Genomic DNA, 17,412 nt, shown 5'->3' on the forward strand with positions numbered 1-17,412 from the left:
AGGTACTCAAAAAACCTTCTTAAATTGGGGCCAAAAAAAAAATGGGGCCAAAAAGAAATTCTTAAATGGAGGGATGGATGAATAATGGAATAAAACAAGAGAAAGCCCAACTTTAGGTTTGAGGCTTAGATTGGACTTACCTGTAGAATCAGGTTTATTTATTTATTTATTTGTTTATTTTATTTTATTTTATTTTTTTTAAGAATCAGGTTTAACTATAGGGTCAGGTGTGGGGATGAGTTAATTTCAAGATTAGCTCTAGGAAACAAGGTTGGGTTAGTTTAGAGGATAAGTTTATTTTCAGGTTTATTTATTGGAATGTATTTAGATTTGAGGTTAGGGTTGAGTTTGAGTTGCGATTTGGGTTGAGGTTAAATTTGAGTTAGGGTCAAAGTATTAAATCCCAATTTAGGTTTTGAGGCTAAGTTCAAGTTTGAAGCTAATGTTCAAGTTTCAACCTCATTTAAAGGCCTCAGAGATTTCACTAGTTCTCCATAGAGCCAACTGTAAAGACTGTATGTCCCTGAGTTTGGGGCACAAGACTCCAGTCATCACCCCTCCCACCCAGGGAAAGCCCCAAACCAACTGCTGGCCTCCCCAAGAAAGAAACCAAATTTCACACAACCTCCGAAACTGAGATTGAAACCAAGATTGGTCCATCTCGAGGAGCGTCCTTCAGCACATCACAAACGCCTGTGACACTGAGCCTCAGCCCAGTCTTGCCCTTCCTTCCTCTCTGTCTCTCATGTCCTATCACTCCTTGCCTTCCCCTTTTTGTTCCTCAATGCCCTGTCTTCCTCTCTGACCTAAGTTTCTCCCTTTCTCGGTTTCTCACCATTAATTGCAACACTGTTTTATATTTTAATATAACTGAGGTCACTTAGTCCATCAGCTCCTACCATTAGAGACGCAGAAAGAGACAACAGGAAGGAAAAGGAACCCCAGAGAGAGAGACACACACACAGAGGAAAGGAAAGGAGCAGAGACCAAGAGGGAAACTAACAGTGACATAAGAGACAGTAGGTTAGGGATCCCTGGGTGGTGCAGCGGTTTGGCGCCTGCCTTTGGCCCAGGGCGCGATCCTGGAGACCCGGGATTGAATCCCACGTCGGGCTCCCGGTGCATGGAGCCTGCTTCTCCCTCTGCCTGTGTGTGTGTGTGTCTCTCTCTCTCTGTGATTATCATAAAAAAAAAAAAAAGACAGAGACAGTAGGTTAAAAGAATTAAGAAGAAGCCAAGTTACAGACTAAGATTTTTTTTTTTTAAGATTGATTTCTTTATTAGAGAGAGAGCGTACGCAAGAGCTCAGGGGAGGGGCCGAGAGAGAGGGAGTGAGAGAACTCAAGCAAACTCCTCATTGAGCATGGAGTCCAACATAGAACTCCAGCTCACAACCCTGAGATCACAACCCGAGTGGAAACCAAGAGTTTGATGTTTAATTGACTGAGCCAGTCCCCCTCCCAGACCAAGATAATTAAAAGGGACATCTATGGCTACTCTTCCTCCATCACATCTGGTCAGCCCCCAAGACCTGTAGATTTTTCCTAGAAACTCTCTTGTCCTTTCTGTCCTCCTGCTGCCTCCTCATTTTGTTATCTCCTTGCTGGATTATTACACAATTTTCCTGACTGCTCTCCACATTTTGCTTTTCCCTCCAGCCCCTCAATTCCTGTACACTAATCCATTCTTCATGCAGCTTCTAGACTCATTTTTCTGATGTACCAAGTGAGACCCTCTCTCACTTAAAAATTTTGGTGGCTTCCCATCATTGTTAGAATGAAACAAAAACTTTTCTTGGTTTTAAACCCTTCAGAATGTGTTCTCAGCTTCCCTCGCAAGCCTCATCTCTGCCCCTTCTATTTGTACCCAAAGTGTGAATAAAGTGAAAGAAAAAAAAAAGTGAAGAAATTCAGCTTGGATGGCCAGAGCTCAATGAAATAGATGACAGCATCACCAATTGAGAGTGAAGAGGTAAAGTTGAGGTGTAACAGGCACAGAGATTTAGAACATCTAAGATAGAGAACCCACAGGACTGTAATGGGGAATCAAGAAAGAAGGATTGAGAAATACTGAGGGCTTTTTGAGGTTAGATGGCAAGGGAGAAGGCCTCTTTTGGCTTCATAACTCTCCTGCAATGTATGGCGACCTAGAAGAAAGCCCTAAGAATGAGACCATTGAGTTTACCCAAATCAAGTTTTTCAAGATCTTCTTGGTAGAACACCAAGTGCTACTAAAGTGCTTATGAAGGGGTGTCTGGGTGGCTCAGTTGGTTAAGCACCTGACTCTTGATTTTGGCTCAGGTCATGATCTCAGGGTCGTGAGGTCAAGCCCCATGTTGGGCTCTACTGAATGTGGAGCCTGCTTAAGATTCTCCCTCTCCCTCTCCCTTATGTCCTGCTCAGGCTGTCTCTCCACAGTTAATGCCTGACACCCACCCACCCCCAGGCCAAGTTCAACGGCTTTTCTATGGACTGCCATAAGCCCACTATCACACTTTTTATTGCAATATCTGGTAACTTTCCTATTTTCCACACTGGTCTTTGAGCTCCTAGAGGTCATGGGGACCGTCTTTCAAACCTGTAACCTTGATGCCTTGTGCAATATGCTCAATAAACATTTGTGAAATAGAGAGAAAGCTAAAGAGGTAGAAGGAGAATGAAAAGAAATAATACTCTTATTGGACCAGGAAGGCATGAAAGACAAAGAGCCTCAAGAAGGGGGAGGAAAGGGGATCCCTGGGTGGCTCGGCTGGCGGTTTAGCGCCTGCCTTCAGTCCAGGGCGCGATCCTGGAGTCTCGGGATTGAGACCCACGTCGGGCTCCTGGTATGGAGCCTGCTTCTCCCTCTCCTGTCTCTGCCTCAATCTCTCTCTATGTCTATCATGAATAAATAAATAAAATCTTTAAAAAAAAAAAAAAGAAGGGGGAGGAAAGCAGGAGAAATGACTGATACAAACCCTGAATGCTACTTATGTGTGCCACAGGGCACCAAGACCACTCAGAACCTTTGTGCCAGAGGAGAACAGCAATATGCCCAATGCCATAGTGGGGGTGGGGGGGCTTTAGCCATTTAAAACCCTCAAAGATGAGGTTTAGCATCTGCCTTCAGCTCAGGACATGCGTGATCCCAGAGTCCTGGGATCGAGTCCCATTTGGGCTCCTTGTGTGGAGCCTGCTTCTCCTGTCTCTGCCTCTCTCTGTCTCTCATGAATAAGTAAATAAAATCTTTAAAAATAAAATAAAATAAATAAAACCCTCAAGATGAAAGCATAACAACACCAATAAAAATGGTGATACTTGAGAAAGCCAGTTGTGATTTTCTCAGTCTTCTAAAACATGGATAAAATCATACTTAGAGGGATGCCTGGGTGGCTCAGCAGTTGGGCACCTGCCTTTGGCTCAGGGTGTGATCCCACAGTCCTGGGATCGAGTCCCACATCGGGCTCCCTCATGGAGCCTGCTTCTCCCTCTGCCTACGTCTCTGCCCCTCTCTCTGTGTCTCTCATGAATAAATAAATAAAATCTTTTTTAAAAATCATATTTTAAAAATCATATTTAAAAAAAATGTTTTTAAATTATATTTAGAAACCTTGCTTTTTTTTACATACAAATTAAGTGAAAACTGGCTCATGTATCAGAATGTTCATATCGACATCTTTCAGAGTAACCAAAAACTAGAAACAAACCAAATGTCTCTCAACAGAAAAATGGGCAAATAAGTTAGAGTATATTCACACAATAGATTGCTGCATCATAATGAAAAGCAACAACAAAAACAACATACTGAACATGCAAATCACATGGATGGATCTCACAAACATCATGTTGAGTGAAAGAAGCCAAACCCAACAAGTACATTCTGTATGACTTCATTTATATGACATTCAAAAGCAGAGACAACTAATCTATGGTGATAGAGGTCAGAAAGTGGTTGGTTATCTTTAGAGGTTATCAACTGGGAGGGAGCATGAGAGAACCTTTTATAGACCCAAAAATATGTTGAACTGGGTGGTGACTACATGAACAGATGGAAAAGCTCATCAGGCTGTAAATTTAACAGATACGTACCTTACTGTACCCAAGGTAAAAGGGGGAAATCTTTTTTTTTTTTTTTAATTTTTATTTCTTTATGATAGTCAGAGAGAGAGAGAGAGAGAGAGAGGCAGAGGGAGAAGCAGGCTCCATGCACCGGGAGCCCGACGTGGGATTCGATCCCGGGTCTCCAGGATCGCGCCCTGGGCCAAAGGCAGGCGCCAAACCGCTGCGCCACTCAGGGATCCCAAAAGGGGGAAATCTTAAACATTATACTGGTGCTGCAAATGCAGCTTCCAGACGAGTCTTTCAGAGTTGACCCTAGCTCAGTACCCTCAAGCTCCTCCTGCCTTCCCTCCCTGTAGAGAACTTTGGAAGTTGCTACATTCCTTAATCCCAGAGTGTGTGTTTGTTTGCGGTTATATAAATCCGATCTGGAGTGGGGGGGTGAGCCTGGGTGGCTCATCTAGTTAAGCATCCAGCTCTTGGTTTCAGTTCGGTCATGATCTTGAGGTCTTGGAATCAAGCCCCACTTAAAGCTCCACGCTTGGCAGGGAGTCTGCTTAGTTGGGATTCTGTTTCTCCCTCTCCTTCTGCCCCTCACCCTGTTCACACACTCTCCCCACCTCCCCCACCTAAATAAATGAATAAATAAAATATTTAAAAAAAAAAAAACCTGGGGCACCTGGGTGGCTCAGTGGGTGAGTATCTACTTTTAGCTCAAATAATGATCCTGGGGTCCTGGGGACGAGTCCTGCATCAGGCTCCCCATGGGGAGCCTGCTTCTCCCTCTGCCTGTGTCTCTGCCTCTCTCTCTCTCTCTTTCTCTGTTTCTCATGAATAAATCAATAAAAATCTTAAAAAAAAAAAATCTGATCTATGGAGGTCACCTAAGGTGGGGTGAGGTGAAGGACATTCTTCACGAGTGAGATGAGACTTCATCATATGTGAGCCCAAGGCAATATCCCTAAGTAGGGGAACCATGACATTCATCTCCCAAACCAGGACACTTTTGAGAGCAAAAGGGAGATCCATGAACATTTTCACCAGGACAACAGGCATCAACCAGAATGTCCCAGGCAAAGGGATATATAATGCAACTTCTTGATCTAAAACCTGCCAGACGGCCAGGAAAGTACACACACGGGGACAAGTGTGATTTGAACCATTTGGGACAAGGCTGGGGGTATACGAGGAGGAAATGGGCACAGAGAGTAGCCTGTGATCAATGGTGCAGAGGTGTTCTATATAATGGCTCTTCAAGGAACCTGGCCTCCAGCCCACGCCCCAGCTGCTCCCTTCCTCCTCTCCGAATTGACTGTCCCTTCTCTGGAACTCCTGGGCCTGACCCCGCTCGCTCCCTGGCCCTCCCAGCCCACGGTTCCCCTGACCTGCTCCCTTTCCCAGAACTCAGTCGTCTGAGCCCCCAGCCTGTGGTTCAGTCCTAGGCCTCAGCCTTTCCTGCCTTCGACTGAAACGGCAGCATCTTCTAAGCCCTGGGGGCTTCCCCGGACCCAGCCAGGGGCCTAGAACCCGCCCGCCTGCCACGCTGCCACTGCCGCTTCCTCTATAAAGGGGACCCAGGCGTCCGGCCCAGGCACCCAGCCTAGCAGGTGAGACTCTCCGCCCGTCGTCCCCGTGGGTGGCAGACCCCGCTGGGCACTCTGCCCCTCTGCCTGCGCCCCAGCCCCCCAGTACCTCCTGCCTGGGGCTGGGCCTGGGTGGGTTCACTGTCGGTTTGTTCCCCTCCCTCTGATGCTTCATCAATCAGACTTTCTTCTCTGTCTCTGTCACACGTTCTCTGTTTCTACCACATACCTCTCTGTTCCCCTCTCGTGTCTGTTTCTCTTTCTGTGCCCCCCTTGTTCAGCCGGGCTTTCCCTGACTGCATCCTGTTCCCTTCTCTCGCTGCCCGGTCTCTCCCGGGCTCTGTCCGCCGGCGGGAGGCCCGTCCTCCGCCCCCCAGCCCCGCCCCGCTCACGCTCACCGCGCGGCGCACCACTCACCGGCTCTCTCCCTGCAGGTTCTCCCCATGACACCACCTGGAAGGCTCTACCTCCTGAGGGTGCGCAGCGCCCCCGTCCTCCTCCTCCTGGGGCTGCTGCTGGGACTGCCGCCTGGGGCCCAGGTGAGGCAGCAGGAGAATGGGGGCTGCAGGGGTTGTCCAGCCACACTTTGGGCCTTAAGCCACCCTCCACCCTTTTGTCCTCTAGGGGTTTCCTGGTGTCGGCATCTCACCCTCGGCTGCCCGGACTGCCTACCAGCACCCTCAGAAGCACTTCATACAAGGCACCCTCAAACCTGCTGCTCATCTTATTGGTAAACAGCACCTGGCGCTCTGGACATGTGGCTCCCAACTCTCCTCCCACACCCCCTTCAAGGGACCAAGCATCTAGTGCACTTCTCCCCTAACTTCCCCCACCCTCCCACATAGAGGTATCCCACTCCCATCTGTCCTCCCAGCCACCCCCAGGAACTCAGCCCAGTACCTACTTCCTCAGGGTTTAAGACTGCTGACACCCCAGGTTCTTGACCCCTCCTGTTCCCTCTTTCTCCTCCTAGGAGACCCCAGCATCCAGAACTCGCTGCGCTGGAGAGCAAACACGGATCGTGCCTTCCTCCGCCATGGCTTCTCTCTGAGCAACAATTCCCTCCTGGTCCCCACCAGTGGCCTCTACTTTGTCTACTCCCAGGTGGTCTTCTCAGGGGAAGGCTGCTTCCCCAAGGCCACCCCCACCCCACTCTACCTGGCCCATGAGGTCCAGCTCTTTTCCTCCCAGTACCCCTTCCATGTGCCTCTCCTCAGTGCTCAGAAGTCTGTGTGCCCAGGGCCACAGGGACCTTGGGTGCGCTCTGTGTACCAGGGAGCTGTGTTCCTGCTTACCCAGGGAGACCAGCTATCCACTCACACCGATGGCATCTCCCACCTACTCCTCAGCCCCAGTAGTGTCTTCTTTGGAGCCTTCGCTCTGTAGAAAAATCCAGAAAAAAAAAATTGGTTTCAAGACCTTTTCCCCATTTTGCCTCCATTCTGACCACTTCAAGGGTCACCGTGCCTCTCTTTTGACCCTTCCAATAGCCTCAAGTCTCCCCTGCTCGAGTTACCTGGAGCTTCCAAAGAAGGAATTCTAAGGCACTCCAGGGGACCATACCTCCCTTCAGCATACCCCAATGCTAGGCTGAGGAGTTCGAGTTCTGCCTAGAAATTCCTGCCGGTTCTCCAACTGTCCTACCAGTCTAAGGAGGACCTAGCCATGGACATGGAGGGGGCAGACACCAGGAGGAGCTTGGGTGGATAACAGAAGGCAGGGGAGGGGGGATTATTTATGAAGGGGAAAAATTAAATTATTTATTTATGGAGAATGGAGGGAAGGAAATAATAGAAGTCCACCAGAAGAGAGAGAGAGAGAGAGAGAGAGAAATATGCCCAAGAGATGAAGAGCAAGAGAACATCGGCATAAGGATAACCCAGTGAAAGAGAAACCAAGCATGTCTGAGACACCAGGGAGCTCTAGAAGGAAGCAAAGGACTCTTCAGATCAACCACTGCTTGACTAGACATCCCATGAGGAGACATCTGCACCTTCAACGAAGCCCAATAAACCTCTTTTCTCTGAAATGCTGTCTATGTCTGTCTGTCTGGGAGGGGAGAATTTTCCTGGTCTCAAAGAAATGGAAGGGGGACAGGGGCCTCAGAAGAGACAGTAACTGTGGAGCTGCAAGGAGATGAAGGGGCCTAAGGAGCTTGGGGGGCGAGGGGGGATGTGGCAGGATCACAGGGGTGAGGCAGCCAGACTGCTCAGGGAAACTGAAGGATAAGCTGGGAAGAGAAAGGAAAAATAAGAGCCCAAGGTCTGCAGGAGTGGAGGTCAGGGCCCGGTGGGCTCAGACGGCTAAGTGTGGAGGCTCAGAGGAAAAGGGATTACAGGAGTCCTCTGGGGAGAAGCGACCACACCGAAGGCTGGGCACAGGGACCCTCTGGAAGAATGGCTGTGCAAGGGCCCTAAGGAATGGGAGACCCCCAGGTTAGGGGGGTGGGGAACATGGGAGACATTTTAGGAGACATGGTCACGGTCACACAGAGGGGCTCTGACGGCTAGGGCTATCTCCAGAAATCTGGGGGCATGGAGTTCTTTGGGACACAAGGCCACACACAGGAGCTCTGACAGAGGAGAGCTCATGCAAAAATCGGGGCTCAGAGTCCCTTGGAAGCCAAGACTGAAACCAGCACTGCTCAGTTCCCGGTCAGAATGAAAGGAGAAGCCTGCCCTCGTGGGGTGAATTCCCAGGCTTGATTTCGCTCCCACAGGGGCTGCCCCGGGTGGGTCCCTGCCATTTACCGCCCCTCCCCAGCCCATCAGGGATCCCATCCACATCTCCAGCCTCATGCTCCCTTCTCTCAAGCTCCCTTCCCCCCCCCCCCAGGGACCCAACACACGTGTCAGGACCCTGCATAGCTCCCCCTCCAAGCTCTCTCCCCACCAAGGACTCAGCTTTCTGAAGCCCCACCCCTTGCACCTTTCTGGCTCTATACCTACCAAGTCCAGTCTGGAAATCAGAGGAAAACAGGCCGCAGACCTGAACCTCAGGAAAAAAATGGAGGGAATGGGAATTGGGGGCAGAGGGAAACTGGGGTCCAGTCTCCAGGGTCCTACACAATGTACACAGCAGTGACTGGCCCAGGAAGTCTCCCTCAGAATCCGAGGGGGGCGAGTAGGAAGTATCCTTGATGCCTGGGTGTCCCCAACTTTCCAAACCCCCGCCCCCACGATGGAGAAGAAACCGAGACCGAAGGTGTAGGGCCCCACCGCTTCCTCCAGATGAGCTCATGGGTTTCTCCACCAAGGAAGTTTTCCGCTGCTTGATTGAGAGCCTTTCCCCGCCCTCCTCTCGCCCCGCGGGTATATAAATGCAGCTGTTTGCACACCCAGCCAGCAGGAGCTCCCTCAGCGAGGACACCAGGGGACCAGCGGGGAGAGAGCACGCAACTCCAGAGGCCCCTGGAAATAACTTCTCAGACGACGCCCCCCCAGACAAGCAGCCAGGCGATTCTCTCCCTCTAATATACAAGGCCCCAGGGCTCTACAGTCTCCCCACTGGACTTGAGCCCCTCTCAGAAGCACACCATGAGCACTGAAAGCATGATCCGGGACGTGGAGCTGGCCGAGGAGCCGCTCCCCAAGAAGGCGGGGGGCCCCCCGGGCTCCAGAAGGTGCTTCTGCCTCAGCCTCTTCTCCTTCCTCCTCGTCGCAGGGGCCACCACACTCTTCTGCCTGCTGCACTTTGGAGTGATCGGCCCCCAGAGGGAAGAGGTGAGTGCCCCACGGAGGACTTGGCTCATTCTCCCGCCAGGGAGGGTGGTGGTGCTGGTGGGGACCATTGAGAGAGGAAAATGTGGAGAAAGATGGGGAGGCAGAAGGAGATATGGGGAGAGATGGAAGAGGGAGAGCGAGGAGCACATGGAAGATGCTCATGGATTGCTTCTTGAATGAATGAATGAATGAATGAATGATGAATGAATGAGCACGCAGACAGACATATGTAAAGAGAGATGTGTGGAGAGATGTGGGGTGTGGGTAGAGAGATGGGGACAGAACAAGTGATATGAATAAAGATGGTGAGACAGAAAGATATGGACAATATGAGAGAGAGATAAGGAAAAATGTGAGAAAAGAGATAAGGAAAGATGAAGGTGTCTGGCTCATGGAAGCCACTCCGCGAAAGTGTTGTGATATGGATGAATGGACAAGGGATGGATGGGAGAGAAAACTAAAGTCTGAGCTGCATAAGCTGTTTCTCCTATAGGGGTGACTTGCTCTGATGCTAAACCTCCTTCTTCTCCCCAACAGCTCCCAAATGGCCTCCAACTAATCAGCCCTCTTGCCCAGACAGTCAGTAAGTATCTCCAAAGCCTCTCTCCTCATTCTGACCTTGTGTGGGAGTGAATCCTGGGAGAGAAGCAGGAGGGAGATTCAGGCACTTGTTTGAGGGGAGGAGGCATGGAGGTCAAAGTAGTGGGATCTTTTCCAGGAAGCTTAAGGATCTCACCATTTTCTTTCCTCTTCCCTCCTCAGAATCATCTTCTCGAACCCCAAGTGACAAGCCAGTAGCTCATGTTGTAGGTAAGAGCTCTGCAGAGGCAACTGGGTGGGGGATGGGGAAGCACATCGGCTATTGAGGGATAGGATTTGGGGGCTGACCCCAGGCTGAGGGTAAACAGACCTTAGAGATGGTATGAGAGGGACTCACTGGCCTTGAGGCGGATACTCAGAATCTCATGGCCAGATGGTATGTGGGAAGGCAGAGGGGACAGGAACCGGATGTGGGGGGGGGGGCAGAACCCGAGGGCCAGGATGTGGAGAGTGGAACTGACAGGGGTCACACTGACTCACCCCTCTCTCCTTCTCTTCTTCCCTCCAGCAAACCCCGAAGCTGAGGGGCAGCTCCAGTGGCTGAGCCGACGTGCCAATGCCCTCCTGGCCAACGGCGTGGAGCTGACAGACAACCAGCTGATAGTGCCGTCAGATGGGTTGTACCTCATCTACTCCCAGGTCCTCTTCAAGGGCCAAGGGTGCCCTTCCACCCATGTGCTCCTCACCCACACCATCAGCCGCTTCGCCGTCTCCTACCAGACAAAGGTCAACCTACTCTCTGCCATCAAGAGCCCTTGCCAAAGGGAGACCCCAGAGGGGACCGAGGCCAAGCCCTGGTACGAGCCCATCTACCTGGGAGGGGTCTTCCAACTGGAGAAGGGTGATCGACTCAGCGCTGAGATCAATCTGCCTAACTATCTGGACTTTGCCGAGTCCGGGCAGGTGTACTTTGGAATCATTGCCCTGTAAGGGGGTAGGACGTCCATTCTTGCCCAAACCGACCCTTTGATCACTCACTTCCTCTGACCCCTCACCCCCTTCAGGCTTAGAAAGAGAATTAAGGGCTCAGGGCTGGGCCTCAAGCTTAGAACTTTAAACGACACTTAGAAACCTAAGATCCAGGGATGTGAGACCCCGATGACATGACACAGCACTGGCCACCACCAAGAATTCAAACCAGGGCTTCCAGCACTCACTGGAGACCTCAGGTTTGGATCCCTGAATGCAACTTGGAATTCTTGGAATGTAGGGGTCAGGGAACCTTCAGTTCTGGCTAGAACACTTCAGAACAACCCTTGAGAAGATCTCAACTAGAATCTGACATGAGTGGATCTCACACCTCCCTTTCGTCATATGTTCCCAGACTCTTCCTGAGAAGGAAAGCCCAGTGACTCCCACGTGGAGCCAGCTCTTCCTATTTATGTTTGCACTTGTGATTATTTATTATTTATTTATTATTTATTTATTTACTGATGGATGTATTTATTTGGGAAGTTGGGGTGTCCTGGAAGACCGAACGTAGGGGCTGCCTTGGCTCAGACGTGTTTTCTGTGAAAACGGAGCTGAACTCTAGGCTGTTCCCACCTGGCCTCCTGGCCTCTGTGCCTCCTTTTGCTTATGTTTTTCAAAAATATTTATCTGATAGAGTTATCTAAACAATGCTGATTTGGTGACTGACTGTCGCTACATCGTGGAACCTCTGCTCCCCAGGGGAGTTATGTCTGTAATCGCCCTACTGGTCAGTGGCGAGAAATAAAATGTGCTTGAAAAAGAAACACAGTCTCTTTCTTGGAATTAATTCTGAATCTTCCTCTCCTCCGGGGTGGGAGGCCACTCCCTGAAGTCCTCTCTCTATAAGCCTTCAGATCCTTGAACCTGGGGCGCCTAGGTAGCTCATCCAGTGGGTTGAGCCTCTGACTTCTGATTTTTGGCTCAGGTTGTGATCTCAGGCTGGTGGGATCGAGCCCCATGTCTCTGCAGGGAGTCCGCTTCTCTTCCTCTCTCTCTGCCTCTCCCTCTGCTCACTCACACGTGTGCGCTCTCTCTCTCAAATAGATGAAGAATTTTTTTTAAATCCCTGAATCCATATAAAAAATGCAGAGAAGAGTTTGTTTTTGTTTTTATTTTTTAAATGATCCCTAGGCACCTAGGTGGCTCAGCGGTTTAGTGCTGCCTTCAGCCCAGGGCGTGATCCTGGAGACCTGGGATCGAGTTCTGTGTTGGACTCCCTGCATGGAGCCTGCTTCTCCCTCTGCCTGTGTCTCTGCCTCTCTCTGTCTCTCTCTATGTCTCTCATGAATAAATAAATAAAATATTTTTAAAAAATAAAAAATAAATGATCCCTGAACACGGTCCCCACTCACAGGACTACTGAGGCTCAGGAGACCCTCCGTATAACAAAGCCCTGTCAAACAGGCCCCTCCCCCAGGAAACTGAAGCCTGAACCTAATACCTCTCCCTCAGGGCGTGGGAATTTCCAACTCTGGGAATTCCAATGGGGAAGTCCTGCACCTGAAATGCTCAGGTGAGGTTTCCTGCTGTTGCTGCCTGTAGGAGAGTCTGGGAAGGGCCACATTCTCAGGCATCTGAATCACAGCCAAAGGACTTCCAGATATTCAGATCGCCTGATCCTAGGCTCCCCAGCAGCCCTAACTGTACAACATGAACCAGTTACTCTGCCTCATCTACCCACCAAAGACAGAAACACATCCCGCAAATGGGTCCACAAAAGAAGAGAAGGCCCAAGCTACATCTGAGCACGTAGCATAGCACTTGGCATAGTAACCACTCAGTGAATTCTGACTTTCTATCTGCTTTCATCTCTCAGTGAGTGGAATTGAAGAGACGAAAGAAAATTCAGAAACAGGAATAGGATACGGGTGAAGGACTCACATAGCAGCTCTCACAGATGTTCTTGGTGAATATGAGGGAGGGTCATGAGGTAGATGGGCTGGAAAGAGAAAAGGGCCCTCTCTCCTCAGGAATTCCTAGTTCCTGGGCAGCCCAGGTGGCTCAGCGGTTTAGCGCCGCCTTCAGCCCAGGGCGTGATCCCGGAACTCGAGATCGAGACCCATGTTGGGCTCCCTGCCTGGAGCCTGCTTCTCCCTCTACCTGTGTCTCTGCCTCTCTCTCTCTCTCTCTCTCTCTCTCATGAATAAATGAACAAAATCTTTAAAAAATAAAAAAAGGAATTCCTGGTTCTTCTGGAGACAGTCGAAGATCCAGAGGGTGGGAGCCCCACTGGATTCAAGCCCGACAGCTCTGGCAGGAAGGGGAAAACTGTGTGGTATGACGCAGGGGTGGGATGGCTCACTGGAGTGACCTAGATAGGGCCTCCTCCAGCCGAGAGCTGAAAGTCGGTCATGGGGTGCATGGGGTGAGGGGACTGCTGTTACTCGCCCTGGGGCCCCCACACTTGCCAATGATATATGGAAAGCAGACCTGAAGTGTGAACGAGGGGTGAGGACTTTCCATCTCACCCTGGACAGGGCCAGTGGTCCCAGAGTTTCCTCCTCCCTTTCCTCTCCAGGCTTACCCAGCCCCTATCTTTCCACCTCCTCCCTCACACCCAATGAGCTATAAGTTTTTCTTTGGAGGGCAGTTGACTGGGTAGTGGCTGAAGGGGCCTTTGGGCAGCAGGGAAGAAGTGCTAGGCCCTCAGGGCTTCATTCCTTCTCCCCCAGCCCTGTTGCTCTGGGGAAGCTGCTAACCTTCCCCTGTCACCATCCTGCTCTCTGATGAGAGGGACGCCAGAGAAAAGCCTGCCCTGTGGAGTCTGGGGAGGACCAGGTGGCTCTGAGAAGAAGGTGCTTGGAGATGCTTCGGGGTTTGAGGAGATGCCCTTCTTCCCCCTTCCCACTGGGCTAGTAATGCTGGGGCAAGTTCATTCAGAGGCAGGAGGTGGGTGGGAACCGAGCAGATGGGCTTCTCAGAGGGCAGAGGCCAGAGGAAGGGATACGAATTGTTTCAAGCAACCAGAAAAAGAGAGCCTGTGGGGACACCTGTGTAGCGCCCCGACAAGACCCGGGCGCAGCGCGGCACCTGTGTTTGGCAGCACTAGAGCTTTACGGACTTTATTCTCTTGGGGCTCGCCAGCAGATTCCAGACGGGCCCCTACACTTCCCCGGCCTCAGCCCACCATCACCGCCCCGAAGAAGGTCTTCCCCCGGCGGTAGTCCACCATATCGGGGTGACTGATGTTGACGTACACGCGCTCGCCCCTGCGGAGCTGTACCAGGCCGCCGAAGCCCACGCTCGTGTACCAGAGCGGCCCGTACTCGCGCGGCCGGGCCGGGCCGGGGGCCGGGGTGACGGTCTCCGCGCCCTCCAGCAGCAGCTCGGGAGACCCGGGCCCGTAGGCGCCCCCCGCGCGGAACAGGCGGCTGCGCAGCGTCACCGGGGGGTCGGGCGGGCCCCGGCCGGCAGGGGGCGCCCGGCCCCGGTAGCCGACGTGACAGTAGAGGTAGTAGAGGCCGTCCCGGGGGAGCGCCAGCCCCTCGGCGCCCGAGAACAGCGTCCCGCTCCTCAGAAACGCCTCCTCTTTCTTCGCCTCCCAGCCGAGGCCCTGCCCCTTGGTCCAGGCGCCTGCGGAGAGACGGGCCTGTCGGCGCCCGGGGCCGGCCTGGAGGAGCGGGCCGGGCCGGGGACGTCGGGGTGCGCCCGGGACAGCACGCGGGCGTTTACGCCCCCGCAGGCAGCGGCCGGCCCGAGAGCGCGTGGGCGCCCCCGCCGCGGCGACGACGGGCAGGGGCTGGGGCCCCGGGGCGGGGCGGGGCCGGGCGGGGCGCGGAGACCCAGCCGCGTTTTGCCTGCTCCAGGACGGGAGAGGCTGGGATGCGGGAGGAGAGGAAGGTGGGCGCTGTAGGGCCCAGGGGGGTGATGCAGGTCCCACTCCGAGCCCCGCAACAGCAGAGCAAAGGGAGTCTAACTGTGACGAGCAGAACCGGCCCCCTGGGACCACCTACGAGGTCCTTACCTATGAGGTGGGCGGCGGGGAGCCTGGAACTGAAATCTGCTTCTGCTTCCTCCTCTGGCAGCTCCTGTGACCCTGGAAGAGGGGAAGAGTCCACTATTGGGGCCCAGGGTGGTCATCCATGCGTGGTGCCCCTGAGAGGACAGGGTGCCCGGGTGGGATTCCAGAGGAAGAGTACATCGGGGTGCAGATAGATGGGACCTGGGCATCCCTGAAAGGCTGGAGCAGGGGAGGGGAAGATGGTCTGCTCTTACCCAATCGCTGCTGGGCCTGGGCCTGCATCCCCGGGTCAGCGGTCCTGGTTACCTGAGCAGGTGGGGTCACAGTGCCCAAAGTTCAGTTTTAGCTGACGCCAGCCCCACCCCTCCCATCGCAGACTCAAGCTCCAGGCCTGAGGTGGATTCCCACCAGTCCTATCCCCAGCACACATCTCCCTGAGAGCGCCAGCAAGTGAGGCATATGGACTTGGTCAGAGATGGAGGGCTGAGGATGTGTTGGGGAGAGGAGAGGAGATAGCCACACAAGCAGGAAGGAGCTTGGAGCTAGCAGGACACAATAGCGTCACAGAACATGGAAGGAGGACCAGCAAAGAGACAGACAAGGCATCCCCACCAGGCACAGCCAAGCCAACTGAGCAGGATGACACAAGAGACCCCCAGGCATCGAGAGAGGTAAGTGGGCATTAGCATACAGCCCTTCTAAGGCTGGCTGCATCTACTCACCAGTCCTCCTCCTGGCTCCTGGGGCACCAAGGCCCTCACAGCCAAGACAGTGATAGGCACAGCCAGCAGCAGGGTCACCAGGGAAGTGGCTCCTGCCACAGCCAGCAGGAGGCAGCCCTTCCCCTGGGGCCTCCTACCCCAGCCCTCTAGCCACAGTGCCCCCATTGAGACTGAGCTAGGGCCAGGGCAGGGGGGCTTTCATACCTAAGGGGTGGGGCCACCCCCTCCCCATAGACCCACACACCTGGCTGGGACTTTCCCCACACCCCTGCTCCCCTCACCCAGCTTCCTGTTTACCCAGAGCTGGGGTGGGGCAGCTGGATGTCAGGTTCTCTGAACTGGGGAAGGAGTTGGGGTGAAGAGACAGGCCTGCAGGGTAGAGCTGGAGGGGGCCTTAGAGATCTTCTGGCTCAGCGGGGAGAGATGATAGCTTACAGAAAGGCAGGAAGGAAAGCTGCATGAGGAGAACACCCAACTGCATTTCTAGGGCAGTCTGCATTCTTCTACACCCCAGTGATGGGTGCTGGAGGGAGGGCTGTATCCACATCCTTGAGGTCAAGCGCTGCAATAGGAGGACAAAAACTGAGGTCTTGAGGGATGGATATCTGGGTCCCTGAGAAGAACTTATGCTCGCACTGGATTGATGCCCCCTTCCATCCCCTCACTTACCCCTAACGCCCAGAGCTTGCTGAGAAGCAGAGTTAAGCCAATCCACAGAAATAGTAGGTGAAAGGGGCCTCAGCCTCCCCACTGACTATTGACTCACTGAGGAGTGATGGAAATGAGTATTACCTCCCTTGCTCCACAGAGTGTAGACAGGAGAGCGATGGGGGCATGGCCCCAACTCCTAAGAGCTTCACTGTCTAAAGTGGGCCCCATCCATGTTTATGAATAAATGAAGGAAGGACAAATGAATGAATGAGGAAGCAAAATAGAGCAGCAATGAATGGTATGGTAGACAGTGCAGTGGGAGTTGAAGGGAGGAAAGACCAGGTCCAAGGAAGTTGGAGGTGGTCCCAGATCATGTCCCCTTCTTAATAACATCTCTGGGGATCCCCGGATGGCACAGCGGTTTGGTGCCTGCCTTTGGCCCAGGGCGCGATCCTGGAGACCCGGGATCGAATCCCACATCGGGCTCCCGGTGCATGGAGCCTGCTTCTCCCTCTGCCTGTGTCTCTGCCTCTCTCTCTCTCTCTGTGACTATCATAAATAAATAAAAATTTAAAAAAAATAAGATCTCTGCAATTAGGTAATAGTAATAATAATGTAGCTGTTATACAAATAGCACGTAGCATGTGCTTGCCACCGATCCATGCACTTTATATATAGTAATTCTTTTAATCCTGACAAAAACTCTACGAAGAAACTGAGGTACAGAGAGGTAAAGGAACTTATAGAAAGCCACGCTGTAGTGGCAGGGTCAGGATTTGAACCCAGGCAGTCTGGCTCCACAGATTTGACCACAAGACAGTTAAACACACACACACACACACACACCCTGAGTTTTTACATTTTAATGTATGTAAATCTTAACTTCCTCAGAACCCCAAAAAAGAAATGAGGAAATAAAAGCTGGATTCGAATCACTGATAAGCATGGTAAAAGGTTTAGAGGTAAGATGTGTACTGATGTCTGCAACTTTGAAAGGTATCCATAAAAATGAGATAGATTGATAGGTATGTGATAAAGCAAATATAGAAAACTGTCAATTTTAGAATATAGGTGGTAGGGATATGTTCACTGTAAAATTATTTCAATTTTGTTCTGTTTGAACATCTTAATAATAAAATGTGTGGGGAAATAAAACCCTGAATC

General features: G+C 52.1%; 3 protein-coding genes across 4 annotated transcripts; 2 read left to right on the forward strand and 1 right to left on the reverse strand.

Moving 5' to 3' along the window:
- Positions 1–4,133: 4,133 nt before the first annotated feature.
- On the forward strand, positions 4,134–7,649 carry LTA (lymphotoxin alpha). Its single transcript, XM_025418156.3, has 4 exons — positions 4,134–5,644; positions 6,055–6,159; positions 6,245–6,350; positions 6,594–7,649. The coding sequence occupies exons 2-4, from the start codon at positions 6,064–6,066 to the stop codon at positions 7,004–7,006; spliced, it is 615 nt and encodes a 204-aa protein (XP_025273941.1). The 5' UTR covers positions 4,134–5,644; positions 6,055–6,063; the 3' UTR covers positions 7,007–7,649.
- Positions 7,650–8,937: 1,288 nt separating this feature from the next.
- TNF (tumor necrosis factor) lies at positions 8,938–11,678 on the forward strand. Its single transcript, XM_025418155.3, has 4 exons — positions 8,938–9,342; positions 9,880–9,925; positions 10,105–10,152; positions 10,451–11,678. The coding sequence occupies exons 1-4, from the start codon at positions 9,157–9,159 to the stop codon at positions 10,870–10,872; spliced, it is 702 nt and encodes a 233-aa protein (XP_025273940.1). The 5' UTR covers positions 8,938–9,156; the 3' UTR covers positions 10,873–11,678.
- Positions 11,679–13,960: 2,282 nt separating this feature from the next.
- On the reverse strand, positions 13,961–16,132 carry LTB (lymphotoxin beta). 2 transcript variants are annotated; one of them, XM_025418162.3, is made up of 4 exons: positions 15,598–16,101; positions 15,130–15,181; positions 14,879–14,950; positions 13,961–14,487 (listed from the first exon to the last, which is right to left on the reverse strand). In XM_025418162.3, exons 1-4 carry the CDS (start codon positions 15,760–15,762, stop codon positions 14,033–14,035), a joined length of 744 nt encoding a protein of 247 aa, XP_025273947.3. In that variant the 5' UTR covers positions 15,763–16,101; the 3' UTR covers positions 13,961–14,032. The 2 variants fall into 2 exon arrangements, with proteins under 2 accessions (XP_025273947.3, XP_025273948.1); XM_025418163.3 differs by lacking the exons at positions 13,961–14,487; positions 15,130–15,181 and having other exon boundaries at positions 15,598–16,132.
- Between the last annotated feature and the right edge of the window lie 1,280 nt (positions 16,133–17,412).

The sequence above is a fragment of the Canis lupus genome, chromosome 12, assembly GCF_003254725.2.
Source record: "Canis lupus dingo isolate Sandy chromosome 12, ASM325472v2, whole genome shotgun sequence".
In the NCBI taxonomy this organism is placed as follows: Eukaryota; Metazoa; Chordata; class Mammalia; order Carnivora; family Canidae; genus Canis; species Canis lupus.